Source organism: Fusarium mangiferae (genome assembly GCF_900044065.1).
Source record: "Fusarium mangiferae strain MRC7560 genome assembly, contig: FMAN_scaffold007, whole genome shotgun sequence".
Classification (NCBI taxonomy): domain Eukaryota; kingdom Fungi; phylum Ascomycota; class Sordariomycetes; order Hypocreales; family Nectriaceae; genus Fusarium; species Fusarium mangiferae.
The window spans coordinates 1,927,589-1,942,886 of NW_024573927.1; the positions used below are offsets into that span (position 1 = coordinate 1,927,589).

At 38.2% G+C, this 15,298-nt stretch overlaps 3 protein-coding genes across 3 annotated transcripts; 2 read left to right on the top strand and 1 right to left on the bottom strand.

Annotated features, from left to right (window-relative positions):
* Positions 1 to 729: 729 nt before the first annotated feature.
* Positions 730 to 2,513, top strand: FMAN_13831 (putative general amino acid permease; the record flags this gene model as incomplete). Its single annotated transcript, XM_041833348.1, has 2 exons — positions 730 to 1,229; positions 1,283 to 2,513. The coding sequence occupies 2 exons, from the start codon at positions 730 to 732 to the stop codon at positions 2,511 to 2,513; spliced, it is 1,731 nt and encodes a 576-aa protein (XP_041683721.1).
* A 536-nt stretch (positions 2,514 to 3,049) lies between these two features.
* FMAN_13832 (putative aldehyde dehydrogenase) lies at positions 3,050 to 4,614 on the bottom strand (the record flags this gene model as incomplete). The annotated part of the gene is made up of 6 exons (XM_041833349.1): positions 3,050 to 3,201; positions 3,250 to 3,664; positions 3,700 to 3,854; positions 3,929 to 4,168; positions 4,225 to 4,521; positions 4,578 to 4,614. The coding sequence occupies 6 exons, from the start codon at positions 4,612 to 4,614 to the stop codon at positions 3,050 to 3,052; spliced, it is 1,296 nt and encodes a 431-aa protein (XP_041683722.1).
* An 8,942-nt stretch (positions 4,615 to 13,556) lies between these two features.
* FMAN_13833 (uncharacterized protein) lies at positions 13,557 to 15,079 on the top strand (the record flags this gene model as incomplete). Its single annotated transcript, XM_041833350.1, has 4 exons — positions 13,557 to 13,803; positions 13,852 to 14,141; positions 14,191 to 14,761; positions 14,814 to 15,079. 4 exons carry the CDS (start codon positions 13,557 to 13,559, stop codon positions 15,077 to 15,079), a joined length of 1,374 nt encoding a protein of 457 aa, XP_041683723.1.
* Positions 15,080 to 15,298: the final 219 nt, after the last annotated feature.

Genomic DNA, 15,298 nt, shown 5'->3' on the forward strand with positions numbered 1-15,298 from the left:
ACTTGAGCTATCAACCTATGCCGCCGTAGATCGGATAGCTTAGAAAGCCCCTGACGTCTAGCCAGTCTTCTTCGGGCAAGCATTCCGTATCACAGCGTGGCTTGTGTTATCATCTGATTCCCTTGACCATAGTTTATGGTTTGAGTCGTGTTGCCGTTTCGAGCATGACCTTGAATCACAAATGTTTCCATGTTAGGGAAATGATGTTCACTTCAACTGACCAAGACACTAATCCGTATTGGGCTTTGTTGAACGGCCAGTTCTGATTGCTCAATCGTGCGTCCTTTACAGCAGACTTCCAATCAGGGTTTGTCAGTGGAGCAGGCCAAGTGCCGTTGGACTAACTGAATATCGTAACATTTCTATCAGTGAACCCCAACGATGGACTATCAGTGTCGAGTGACATTATCGGCGAACCATCAGCAGGACCGAGTCAGCGTTATCAAGCCAAGACATGAGGTTTCCATGTTCGCCTTAGTTGTTCCCAAACGCCAGGTTCCAGATTCCGGGGCCCCAGGATCTATTATCAGTGGAGCTGATAGTGCTGATAATGGCTGTTTACTGTATCTTGCTGCCTTTCGTGGCAGCTTGGGTCGAGACCTCTCCTCTATAAGATCGCCAAACCCCACATTGGAATTAGCTCTCTCTTGCCTAGCACAGTTCATCTCTTCTTACTGTTTTGAATAGCCCCGTCCTTTCTCCTTTCTTCATCGTATCAAGATTGATACCATGACTGCCTCGCTTGAGAAAGCAGATGGCGTCGAGAACATCTCAACAACTGTCGCTGATCATGTTGCCATCAATATACAACAAACCCGTAGAGGTCTATCACCTCGCCATGTTCAGCTCATGACCATCGCCGGCGGCATCGGTGTTGGTCTCTTCGTCGGCGTCGGCGGAGTCTTGTCCAAAGCTGGTCCATTGCCCCTCATCATCGGATACCTAATCTACGGTCTCGGCTTCATTTGGCCTACCATGCTGAATGTTGCCGAGATGGTAGCTTGGCTTCCGATCCGAGGTTCAATCTACGAATTAGCGTCCCGATTTGTAGATCCAGCTCTTGGATTTGCAATGGGGTGGACATACTTCTATGCGGGAGCAATGCTGGTCTGCACTGAATACTCTGCTGTTGCAACTGTTATGCAATACTGGAACACCGACATCAACCCTGCAGTGTGGATCGCCATAGCTTTGTCTGTATGCTACTTCATGAATATGGTCGCTGTTAGGTAAGTTTCACCTCAAGTGAGGAATCAACAGAAGGTCTAACGGTTGTGTGTAGATGGTATGGCGAAGCTGAGTTTATTATGGGCTCCACGAAGATTCTCTTGATTCTCGGTCTTATCATGGCAACCTTTGTCACAATGGTTGGCGGCAACCCTCATCACGATGCCTACGGCTTTCGAAATTGGAAGAACGGAGATATGGCCCATGAATACTACGCTGAAGGAGCCACTGGCATCTTTCTCAATATCTGCATCTGTGTGCGATATGCCGTCTTCACGATAGGAGGCCCGGATATCATTTCGCTCTCGGCCGGCGAGATCCGGAACCCTCGCAAGACGATTCCCAAAGTTGCTAAATTGATCGTCGGTCGAATTCTGTTCTTCTACGTTGTCGGAATCCTTGCCGTTGGCATCATCTGCAACTCGCGTGACCCTCGCCTTCTGGGAGCGATCGAGAATGGTGAAGCTGGCGCAGCAGCATCTCCCTGGGTGCTGGGTCTTCTCCGTCTCGACATCAGAGGCTTTCTTCCTGGACTTATCAACTTTCTCATCTTGCTGTCTGGGTGGTCTTGCGGAAACGCCTATTTGTACTCGTCGAGCCGAACTCTATACTCCCTTGCTCAAGACGGGCAGGCACCTAAGATCTTCTTGAGATGCACCAAATCGGGGGTGCCATGGGTATGTGTCACAGCAGTGACAGCTATATCTCTTCTATCCTTCTTGATAGCTTCCAACAGCGCAAGCGAGGTTTTCTCCTGGTTCTTGGACCTCACCACTGTCGCACTGGTTGTAAACTTCACGGCCATGACATGGGTGTTCATCGGATGGCGGCGCGCCCTCAAAGCTCAAGGCATCACTCGACAAGGCGAAAACAACTTCAAAAAGTCACTCTTCAAGAGAAACTCAGATAGGCAGCCTGTCCCAGGCATTGTGTTCCCCTTCACCGCCCCGTGTGCATCATGGACGCCATACCTATGTCTCTTCATTGGAGGCTCAACTTCCATCTTTATTGGATTCGACATCTTTCAGCCCTGGTCCCTGAAGGGCTTCATCACAAGTTACTTCGGTCTCGCCTGGTTCTTCTTTATGTTCATTTTCTGGAAGGTCTTCAAGCGAACCAAGTTTGTTACCCCTGCCACTGTCGACATTTTCGCCGATGGTAAGAAACAGGCCGTGGATGAGGAGTGTCGTTTCTGGGAAGAGGGATTTGGCGATGAATTTGAGAGGAATGAGTTGGCCAAGAAACATATTGTTGTCAGAACTTGGGCTCGGTTCTGGGGTGGCTAATGGTCTTGCTGTACAGGTTCACAGGTAACTCAGGAATTTTGCATTGATATGAGGTGCTTGGTTGTAGGGATCTGTTATTTATCCAAGATTCCTTAAACCAGAACGGCTTTGTGGTTCATCACGGTCGCAATGCAATTTCATGAAATAATTTAGCTTCCGAAAACTTATACCTCGTTGATAGAAGTGGTGATTTTGATTCCTACTATTTAGGTTTGGAGAAACCACTCTTCATCGGCCAGTTATCCAAGACAATAGCAAATGATCACGGGAAAATTGGCGGCTATGATTTGCCTTAAAAATCGGTCATTCTACAAAGCATATGATCTACACACAGAGCCAGCACATCAAGTATTTCCAAGTTACTGGAGCTTTTAGAATTGTCTTGATCAATCTCTCTAAGACGTTGATAAAGTTCACACAAACTAAAGTTACAACGAGAGCCGTGGCTGAGAGCTTTGAACGGTGGAGCTGAAGCTTCTTTTGACCTCATAACGTTGTAACAGAAAGCTTAGATTACCACACAGCGCGTTATTGATCTATAACACGTTTCCTACATTCACGTGAACTGACCGCCTGCTCGTGTATGCACGGATTCCTTCCTCTCCTAACTCACGACCGATACCAGACTGCTTGACTCCTCCAAAGGGTATACGGAAATCAGAGTCATTGCTGCTATTGATCCACACCACTATAAATGTCAGTAACGAACTCTACACTCAACAGGTTTGCAACTCACTTCCCGCCTCAATCTTATTCGCGATAATATGTGCTCTAGTGATGTCTTGCGTGAAGATGGCCGCACCAAGGCCATAAATCGTGTCGTTAGCCCGACGCATCGCATCATCTTCCGTTTGGAATGGGCTGATGACAGCTACAGGACCGAAGATCTCCTCGCGGTAGATCTGCATATCATCCGAAGCATCGATGAAGATAGTGGGCTCGATGTAGAAGCCCTTGCCATTGACTGTAGTTCGCTGGCCGCCAAGAGCAACAGTAGCCCCTTCAGCTTTCCCGCTCTCGATGAACGATAGCACTCTTTCGTATTGTGCCTTTGAGACCTGCGGTCCCTGGAAGGTATCATTGTCAAAGGGGTTGCCAATCTTGCAGGATTTGACTCTCTCCTTGAACAGCTCGATGAATTGCGGGTACACCTTTTCATGTACTAAGATGCGGCTTGTTGCAGTACAGATCTGGCCTTGGCCATGATACCATAGTGACTCCATTTAACAGCTTGGTCCAAATCTGCATCCTCGAAAACGAGCAGTGGAGACTTTCCTCCCGACTCAATAGTGATCTCCTTAAGATTGCTCGCTGCAAGTCTTGCTACCTCGCGTCCAGTGGCTGTGGATCCAGTGCAGGCAATCTTGTCAACATCCATGTGAGCTGCTAATGCTGCTCCGGCCTTCTTTCCAAACCGTTGACGATGTTGATCACGCCAGGCGGAAATCCTGCTTTCTTAATGATGTCTGCAAAGAATAGGATGGACAGAGGTGTCTGCTCTGCTGGCTTAATTACCACGCAGTTCCCGGCGGCAAGGGCTGGAGAGATCTTCCAGCCAGCCATTCCCAAAGGATAGTTCCAAGGAATGATCTGCCCGCAAACGCCTATCGGACCAACAGTGGTATAGGCAAACTTCTTCTCAGTTGTACTTATTACTGCGGTCGTTAGTCGAGAGTTCATAAGATCTACGCTGTGCAACTTGGAGACTTACCTTGTCCGTACTGTTTATTAGCGAAGCCAGCATAATATCGCAGCACCCCTGTCAGCTCACCAACGTCTCCTTGTGCAGACGAAAACCTTTTGCCGTTATTCCAGGTGTCAATAGTAGCAAGTTCGTTTGTGGCAGCATCAACAAGATCAGCGAGCTTGCGCATCATTTCGCCTCGCTCGGTTCCAGACAGATGCGACCAAGGACCCTTGAGCGCTGCTCGTGCAGCTTTGACAACATCGTCGATGTCTTCCTCGCCGCCAGCGTGGACTTTGACAATTTCATTTTCGTCACTGAAGTCTATCGGTAAACTGAATTTTAAGAGTACCCAACAATTAGACTTACATCGGACTCACAACAGATATGAATTCCTCTGCTTTTGATCGCCGCCATTCGTTGTTGACAGGGTTTTCTAAAATACTAGTTTTTTTTATATGCTTTTAGTATACTAATACTATATTAGTATTTTTATATTAATACTAAAAAAAAAATAGTATTAATATATTATTAGTAACTTTTTTTTAGTATTTAAATTATTTAGTTTTTTTTATTTAGTTTTTAATATATTAAAAAGAAATTAATATTAATATATTAAGACTAACTAAAAATACTAAAAAGAATTAAATATATATATAGAGATTTTAAAATATAATATATTTAAAATTAAAATTAAAATTAAATAATATTTATATTATATATATTTAAAAATATAATTTAAATAAAATATTTATATTATTATATTCTTTTAAATTCCTTTAAAATTCCCTTTTTTCTTTTTCTTTTAATATTATATTTCTTTTTTTAAAAACTAATTAGTATTTAATATTTTTTAGTATTTTAGTTTAATAAAAAAACTATTAGTATTTATATTAATTAATATATTTTTCTTAGTATTTACTAACTAATTTTATCTTAATATTAATATATTAAAATTAATATTTTTTTAGTTTTAATATACTAATACCAAAAAAAAAAAAACTTTAGTATTAGTATACTATTAGTAACTTTTTTTTAGTATTATTATACTATACTAAACTAATTTCTAACCCTGGTTGTAACGGTGGTAGTTTTAAACAGAAAAACTAGTCTATATTAGGTTTATATTTGCAGATAATATAGGGCATAATACTAAGCTTGCGAAGTATTATGTCTCTTAATAATTAAGTAATGCGTATTAGGCTTATTAATATAAAGATGCTTTATTAATAGCTGGTAAGCTAAGTTCTATTTACTGCTAAATAAATATATCTATATATACTTAATGTAGTTATAGGGGAGCGTCGTTAAGTGAAGTTGTTATCAGTTCTAGGGCAATGCAGTCCTGGACTGCCATCGGTCCTGTGAGTGTCGGTCCTAGCTTAATTGGTAGTCGTAGAAGAATTTGTGGAGTATATATAACGTAAGCGCTATAATCGTAACACAATCTCCCCTCTCTGCTAGTCTTGCCCTTAAGGCCTGTTATCTGACTAATACTGTTTCCTTTTTAGTAAGTCGCAACTTTAACTTTTTATCATTATATCCTATAATGTCTAACTGTATATTTAAGCAGTCGTCTCGTAAGGATTGTAAAATTCAAACTCTTATACTTACTGTTAAGTTTTTAAACGAATAGGCCGATATGCCCTGCATTTGGTGCTTCCGTTTAGGCAAAAGCGATAAATGCTTTATATCTGCTAATTCCGCTCATTATAGTAAGTATATTTAGGCTAAGAAGTCTTATAACAGTACCTATATGGCTTCTTCTTATATGTATTTATTCCTTCCTTCTTTCCCTTACTGACCCTCCTTTTAGTCATGACGTTAATAAAGCAGGAAAAAAAACTCGAGAATAATAAAGATTAAGTAAGTAAGGATCTTCTTAAGCTTTATAAGGAGATGGCCGCATTACAGTCTCGTTTAGCTCTTGCTGCTGGTCGTTTATTACGGATTTGTAAGATCCGTACTTATGTAAAGGAGAAACGTTCCGAGGCTACCTGTTGTGGTCTTTAGGATGCCGATTAGGACGTGATTTTATCTGGTCTGGACGCGCATAAAGATATGCTAATTTATAATCTCTAGGTTGATTATATTCCTAACGATATTAATTGGTTGGCATTAGGGTTAGGTAATGAGTTTTTTAATGCTTTCCCGTTATTTAATCCTTCTGCTTCTTCTGGTGTTATTGATAAAAATTCTTTAGGAGTTATTAGGCATTAATAAGGTGTTTTAGTGGTTCCTATATATTTTCGCTTTTTGGGTAGTTTTTCCACTTAATGAGGTATTCTGTTTTCTTGTTGATTGTCTTTATCTCCCTTATTGCTTCTGCTTTATAGCTTTCTGGTCCTTTTACTTCTATAGGTTTGTTATGTATTCTGATGTGGATTATATCTGCTGCTGACTTAAGTAATGAAATGTGAAAGACAGGATAGATCCTAACCTTTGGTAGTAGGTCTAGTTTGTAGTTATTCTTTAAGACTTTTTTAATAATCTTATATGGTCTAATGTATTTGAAGTCGAGTTTGTGACTCGGTCGTTTGGTGGTGATGTTTTTTGTGGATAGGTAAACTATGTCTCCCTCTGAAAAGGTAGGTCCCTTTACCTTCTTAGGGTTATAGTATTGTTATATCCGTTTTCTAACGAACTTAAGTTCTGTCTGAAGTTTGTTATGTAGGTTCTTTATATCGTTACTCTTAATTATTGCTGTTAGGTTAATTGTTTTAGGCTTATATAGGTCCCTATAGGCTTCCGGTATGAATCTAAAATTGGTATATGCTAGTATAAGCTTTATACTCTTATTATAGGCAGTATTATATGCTAACTGAGCGTATGGTAGCTTCTTAATCTAGTTATTTTATTTATAATTAATATAACACTATAGGTACTGTTCTAGCATTTAATTTATTCGTTCTGTTTGTCTATCTATTTGGGCTTTAAATGCAGTTATTAACTTATGGTTTAGCCCTAATAGTGCTGCAAGTGCATTCTAAAACCTTAATGTAAGTATTAGTCCTCTATCTAAGAGGATTTCGGTTGGTAATCTGTATGTGCTGACGATATGTCTGTAGATGATATATGCGAGCTCTTTTGCGTTTGTGTCTTTTCTGTAGGGTAGGTAGTATAAGAACTTGGTGAGGCGATCTATGATGACTATAATGCTATTGTAGAAGATTCTGGTTAAGGGTTCTTTAGATAGCAGTAGCTTTGTAATAAAGTCTATTATAATTAAGTCCCACAGTTACTATGCTATAGGTAGTGGTTAAAGTTCTCCGTAAAGTTTATATCGTTAAGCCTTTATTTTTGCGTAAAGGTTGTATTATCTGATAACCTTTTCTACTGTTATTTATTATATCTTATATCTATGTTATAGGAGTCGTTTAAGAGTCTTTATTACTCCTTGATATCTATGTATAGGATGTTTGTAAAATTCTTATATAAACTCCTCTGGTTTTCCTGGGATTTCTTTGGTCGTTTTGGCTTCTATCTATCCTAAGGTTTACATTTATTAGGTAAAGATATATTTTTCCCTTTTGTTCTTTTCTAGCATTTATTTGTTTGCTTTTACAGTATCAGTATTGTAGTCTGGTTATTAACTGATTGTATCTGCTCTTCTATTTTCTGTCCCTTTTCTATAGATAATTGTAAAGTCGAATTTATATAAATATTCTATATAGTATAGTTATTATCAATTAAGTTTATAAGTGGTTATAAAGTATAAGATATTTTAGTAATCTGTATATACCTTGACTTAATGTTTGCTTTCTATAAGATAATATCTGAATTCCTTAAAACAGTTGATAATCGCTAAGAACTCTTTATTGTAAATTAGGTAGCGAAGTTCTGCATTGTATAACTTATATAAGTAGAATGCAATAGGATATAATTTTCCTGCGTTGTCTTGTTAACCGATTTATCCTCCTAAGGCATAGTTAGACAAGTCTATCTCTAGTTTAATTTCTCTTTCTAGGTTAAATATGATTAAGACTGGTTTGCTAAAGATAGCTTCCTTAAGCTGTTTAAAAGCTTCTTGCGCCTTATCGTTCTATGTAAACGTTCGATCTTTCTTTATTAGCTCTATTAGTAGGTTAGCGATCCTACTGAAGTTTTTAATAAATCTTTAGTAGTAGTTTGTAAATCCTAGAAAGGCTTGTGTTTCCTTAACGTTCCTTAGGACCTTCCAGTCTGCTACTGCTAAGATCTTTTTCTATTCTATCTGGATTTCTTTAGGCGTAATAGTATATCCTAGAAAGTCTACCTTCTTGATATAAAAGAAGCTTTTCTCTAGTTTAACCAATAGTTTAGCATCTTATAGTACTTTCAAGACCTTATAGATATGCTCCTTATATTCTTCTTTGTTATTCAAGAAGATTAAAATATCATCTAGATAGCATATAATAAAGATGTTAAGGTATTGTTGAAGTACACTATTAATTATCTATTAAAACGTTATAAGTGTATTAGTAAGACCAAAAGGCATAACCACATACTTATAGAGTCCTAATCTAATTCTAAATGCCATTTTCTATTTATCTCCTTCTCTAATATAGATAAGGTTATATGCTCCTTTCAGGTCTAGAGCCATAAAGATCTGTTTGCCTTGTAGCCGATCCTTGAGTTCTATAATAAGCGGAAGTGGGGTTCGGTCCTTAATAGTATATGCATTTAACGGTCAGTAGTCAATTACTGGCCGATCCTTTCCGTTCTTCTTAGGTATAAAGAACATTACTAAGGCTAATAATAAATTAAATACCCTAATATAGCCTTTCCTTAGCATTTCATCAATATATTCCTTTTAAACTTATAGTTCTCTCTAATTCAGCAAGTATAGCTTCTACAATAGTAGCTTATTATCTGTTAGATTAATTTCATAATTCTACTTACTATATTCCAGGATTCCTATCTCTAAGTCTTCACTAAACAATTTATTGTATATTTAGTATTCTTTTAGGATATTCTTAAGTCAGTCCTATTCTAACTCTTTCTTTATTTCTTCCTCCTTTTAAGGATCCTCTTTTTATAAGATGCTAAGGATTTCTATTTTATATCTTATGCCCTTCTTATACTTATATCATACTCCTTTTGGAGGCGGCGATTAATTGGTTTTGCCCTTATTACTGCCTTCCTTCTTGGTTAGTGTTTGAGATCTTTTGTTGCTCTTTATGATCGTTTTATTATTACTATAAGAGTCACTTAGGAATGTAACTTGGCCGGTCTTCTAGTTAATATGTGGGTTTTGTCGTTTTAGCTAGTTTATGCCTAGGATAATATCTATCTCCTCTCCTAAAGGTATAATATTAAAACTAATTCCCTAATTCTTTCCTTTAATAAGGACCTTAAAGTAATTAATTTTTTAGTTAATAATACCGTTATTATAATTAAAGAACTGTCTTTCTGTATTTATGAGGCAATAGGTCTGTTTTTTCTTTCTTTATAGCAGTTTTAGCCTTATAACTATTTTTAGGTTAATAAAGTTCTTCTTTGCTTTACTATTGATTTAAGCGTTTAGCTATCTCCCCTTAATCCAAGCTTATAGTACTAGGCGATCGGGTCTATCGTCTTGTGTAGCTCCTAGAGCTCTTATAGGTTTAAGTTATTCTTATCCTTAGCTCTTGCTCTTTTATAGCTCTATCGTTACAGAAGGTATATCTCTTTTCTTGAGGCATCTTAGTAGGTTTATTTGTAATTGCTATTACAGCAACCCTTACTATCGGTATAGTTATTAAGGAATTTGTTATTAAATATTTACTGTCTATAACGGTCTTCTAGTTCTTTATACTATTTATTAACTATTTTTAGTTATAACTTATATAGTTATAACTCTATTATCTACTTCTTATATAAGTAACCTATACTTCCTAGGTATAAGTTATGGCATACTTCTGGGTCTATGTATCCTTTGATGTGTTCAGCTTTGCTAAGTGTAATGCGTTCTTTTATAAGTTTTATTCTATATCTGCTATACTCTCTCCAGACTTCTTTCTGTTCCTAAGTAAGCTTCTTTTTGTTGTTACGGGGCGTATTAAAGAATTCCTTTAATTCTTCCGGTATTTTATCTTGCGTTTCTAATTGCCTTAATACTTCCTTTAATCCTTCTAAGCTGGTATTATCGACAGACCATTCGTCGCTATTATCTGCTTATTATTAATCGAATTCTTCTTCTATTAGGGTAATGTCTTAGATCATTTATTGGAGTTCTGCTTATATATTCTTGTCTTTTTGAATTTCTCTGTAATAGGCCATATAAAATTAGAGTTCCAGTACTCCTAGGTTCTTATACTATATGCTTAGTAGGTATCCCTCTATTTCCTCCTTCCGATATAGCTTATTATTAGGTATTCCTAGAATTATAATAGAAAAGCAGTTATTATTTTCTTTTTCCTGTCTGTACTTTATGCACTAATAGTATCTATAAGATACCTATAATAGTTTGTTATATTCTAGATAAGTGGGTAACGTTATTATGCAGTCTTTAGGGTTAAATTCTGGTTCCTTATATAATAGATTTATAGCATTTTCTATATGGTAGGCGTAAATATATACTGTTAATAAATCGTCTATATTAGTGTATTCCCTAGCGGTTTAAATGCATATTTCTTCCCTAAATTTCTAGATTCTTAATCCTTATTTATTATATAAAGGTTTATAGGGCTGCTTTTACTTTTATTTTAGTTATTTATCTTCTTATTGGAGGTATAGTGCGGTTATATGTATTGTGCCTCCCCTATATCCTATACTTTAATCCCTTTGTTATTTCTTTAAGCGTAGATCGCTTCCTGCTATCCTTTCTGCTTTTACCGCTACTTTAGTGGCTTAAATAGTAGTTCTAGTTGGGATTGTATCGATATATCACGCAACTTCCTTCCCCTTTAAGATACTTTATTGCCTTATTATTCCTAACATTTCTATTCTTATAATCTCTTCTCTTTCCTTCTTTTACCTTTAGTATAACTTCTGCTATTTCTTTTATTTCTCTTCTCGTTTTATTAGGTCTTTTAAAACCTTCTTTCGGTATTCTCGGGCTTTTTAGTTATATAGCATTAAAATCTTTAGAGTATTGCCATATTTTATATCTTCTTCCGTTAAAAATTCATTTTGCAGTTCCTAAACAGAGCTTTACCAATATAGGTTCTATCCGTTTTATGGCATATTATCTTTATATATGGCAGTCGTTTCTACTATGTTATACAGACTGCAGGTCATTCCTAATATCTAGGTTCATATGGCCATCTAGAGGTCCTATTTATTAGTAGCTTTTAGTATTTGCTTATTGTGGTTTAGGTCTCTAGGCCGTCTTAATTAAGAATATTTATTGGCAATATATTTAAACTGGTTATAGTTATAATATTTAACCTTAGATATATTGTATAGTCTTTAACTGTTATCTCGTTAAGTGGCGCCTAGGGTTATAGGTCCTAGTTCGGTTCTATGCTATATATTAACTTATCGTTTCTTGCCCTGGTTAGCATTCTGTTACTTAATGTTCTATTAAGGGTTATATAACCCTCTATTTTTCTTGGCTTATTTTTCTTATTATTATTTGAATTATTAATTGTTAATTTCTATAGCGATATTAGCTAATTCGTTTAGATTCTTAGGTTTAGGTCTGACATTCACTATAGCGTCCTTAACTTCTAATTTAAGTCCTAAATAAACTTATGCTATATATGCTTCTTTGCCCTAATTTAGCTTAGCTGCTTAATAGCAGTATTTAGCTAAGTAGTCTGCTATAGATCCTTATTATTTAAGTTATTAAATCTTTATTTCTGCTATTCGTTTTTTATCTATAACTCTAAAGGCATTTTTAAGTTTATCCTTAAAGTATTTATACTTATTATAGATATGCTTTGTTATTTCCTGTTATTTTTCCTTAGGGTTATTAATATAATCGCGGATAATAGGTTCTATAAGTTAGAGTGCTTTATCTTTAAGGAATCCTATTCTGTATCTGACCTTAAGTTCCTTAATAGTAAATTAAATAGGGTAGTATATTTAATAACTTTAAAGGCTAGTAAGAAAGCCCTAAAGCTTATCTGCATTGCCATTAAATAAATCTGGCTAATAGGGTCGTAAGATCTCTCTAGGGTCCTTGCCAGTAACAGTAAGCGCTGTAGTGTGCTTGATATACTCTTGATAGAGCTTCTGGCTCTTCTTGGCTTCAGCCCTAAGGGCTTTAGCAAGTCCGGTAAGTTTGGTTACCTTTTTCTCCAGCCCTTTAATTTGATTTTAGGAGATTTTAGCATTCTTCTTAGAGTTATTTAGCAGTTTATTATGCTGCTGGCTGAGGTGGGTAAATCTTTGCCTGAGCTTTGTAACTTCCCCTTTGTAGGTAGTTAGATAGGCTGGAGCGATTTCTTCTTCCTTTTTTTCGTCAGTTTCTATAGAGACGTCCTCTGTATTAAGGGGGGCTTCCTGCTGTGGAGTGTGCTGCGCATGTCCTGCATTAGAAGGTTAGATAGGAGTTGTAGGTGCTATTGCATTAGTATTACTTAGCATTACGCAATACGGTCTAAATAAGAGCTATTAATGTATAACGGTAGTGGTTTTAAATAGGGAAACTAGTCTGTATTAGGTTTATATTTGCAGATAATATAGGGCATAATACTAAGCTTATAAAATATTATGTCTCTTAATAATTAAATAATGTATATTAGGCTTATTAATATAAAGATGCTTTATTAATAGCTAGTAAGTTAAGTTCTATCTACTGCTAAATAAATGTATCTATATATACTTAGTGTAGTCATAGAGGAGCGTTATTAAGTGAAGTCGTTATCGGTTCTGGGGCGATGTAATCCTAGACTGCCGTTAGTCCTGTAAGTGTCGGTTCTAGCTTAATTGGTGGTTGTGGAAGAATTTGTGGAGTATACGTGACGTAAGCGCTATAATCGTAACACTGGTTGTTGATGAAGAGGCCTAAAGGTTGGTTGTAAGTAACTCCATTCGGAGCGGTTAGTAGGTGATAAAGCTCGCTGCTTATAATAACTTCTATCTTTGGAATCTGACTTCAGTTTCATGGGTAATATCAGTTAGTGACATTATATTAAGATATGCTCTGATCTCTAAGTGCTCCAGACTCATAACATTTTGCTTTCCAGATCAGGCAAGTTTCTCGCAGTGGACCGTGGATGTCTGCGCTAGTATCGAACAGGCAACTTTGAGACAGCTACCAGAAACAGTATCGATCCACCCTTATCAGTCCCATGATAACACCAATGCGTAGGGTAGCGTCAGGCACTCTCGGAGTCTTGTCCGATCACATACAAACTATCCTGACAGTAACCGTCCAGAAAGGAATTGTTGTGTTATCTTTCGCCTTGGCTTTCTCTTCATTTTCTAAGCGCTTTTATCTTTTTGGCATAATGTGCACAGCTTCTTTCCCTCTGCCAGGAGGGATGGCTTCCTTTTGGAGGACCGAACCAGGTAATCTCGACGATTATCGGTCAACTGCGGAGCTTCCTCCGTGTGTAGACATTATCATCATTGGTGCCGGATTCTCTACAGCAGCGATTCTCACACATATCCTGGCAACAACTTCACCTGAGGACAGACCCTCGATTCTTGTTCTCGAAGCCCGACAGCTGTGCTCGGGTGCGACTGGACGAAATGGTGAGTCAAAAAGCCAATGAATTCTTGTGCTAGCACTAACAATTGAAGGTGGCCACCTCAAGCCAGACTCATATAACGCGATTTCCGCATACGCGTCTGAGTATGGGATCCAAGCTGCCGCAGAAGTTGCGTCATTCGAAGCGGCAAATGTGAAAGCTGTTACTGAATACGTCCAGCAAAACAAAGTTGATTGCGACTTTGTGCTTACGAGGGCTGTTGACGTACAGCTTTCCACCGGTCATCAACGTCACATCAGGGAAGGTTACGACAAGCTTATCGCCGCGGGACTTGAACCGACAAAGAAGACGTTCAGCGTTGAGGGAAAGGATGCCGAGATGGTAGGTGTTGGATATCTCTGTCTTTGCAATGCTAACATCATGTCTTCAGATGTCTGGTGTCAAGGGCGCAAAGGGGTGCTTTACTTACACCGCGGGACACCTTTGGCCCTACAAACTTATCCACCATATGTTTTCAGAAGCAATCAGCCAAGGAATCAACTTGCAAACTAATACGCCAGTGGTTTCCGTCTCCGAGACTCAGGATGCTACCGGTCAATGGACCTTGAGTACTAGCAGGGGCGAAGTCAGAGCACGAAAGGTCGTGTTCGCAACAAATGCCTACACAGGCTCTTTACTTCCCGAATACAAAAGCAAGATCATTCCATATCGCGCTGTATGCAGTCGGATCAAGACCCCAGGCCCACATCCTCTCCTCAATAATACCTACGCTCTTCGATTCTCGGACTGGAACTTTGACTACTTAATCCCTCGGCTAGATGGAAGCGTCATAGTTGGTGGGGCTCGAGATGCGTATATCAAATCCGTTGACTCATGGTATGGGAACGTCGACGATACTCAAGTTATCGACGAAGCCCGTTCATACTTTGATGGTTACATGCAAAGGCATTTCTATGGATGGGAGGACAGCGGGGCATATGTTGACGACATCTGGACGGGAAGTATGTTTAAAATCGCATCATCTTAATGCTGACAGCAGCTGACGTCAACTAGTCATGGGGTACTCTTCCGACCGGCTCCCTCGAGTAGGACCTATACCTGGTCGACCAGGCATGTTTATCATGGGAGGCTTCACTGGTCATGGAATGCCGCAAATCTACTTGTGCGGACAAGCGATGGCGAATTTTCTCCTCAAAGACGCTTCATTCAAGGAGACCGGTTTGCCCCGGTTATTTGAAGAGACACAGGCTCGTTTAGAAGACCCGAGAGACAGAGTTTTGGAGTTATATGCTTCTGTTCTCAATCCTTCAAAATTATAATAGCTTCAATCTTCTCTCGGCCGGATTAAGCTCTCAGCCACAGGTCTCAGCGGCAAATAACACTTCTAGCTCACAACTTAGACATTATTTATAATAGCTTCAACCATGGGACTAGGCAAAGCCTCACCATTAGGTTTCTAAGTTATTTTTATTTTAATTGATATAGTGGCCATCGAGAACCTAACACGTCTTCGCTTTTAGGTTGTGATATCTATTGTT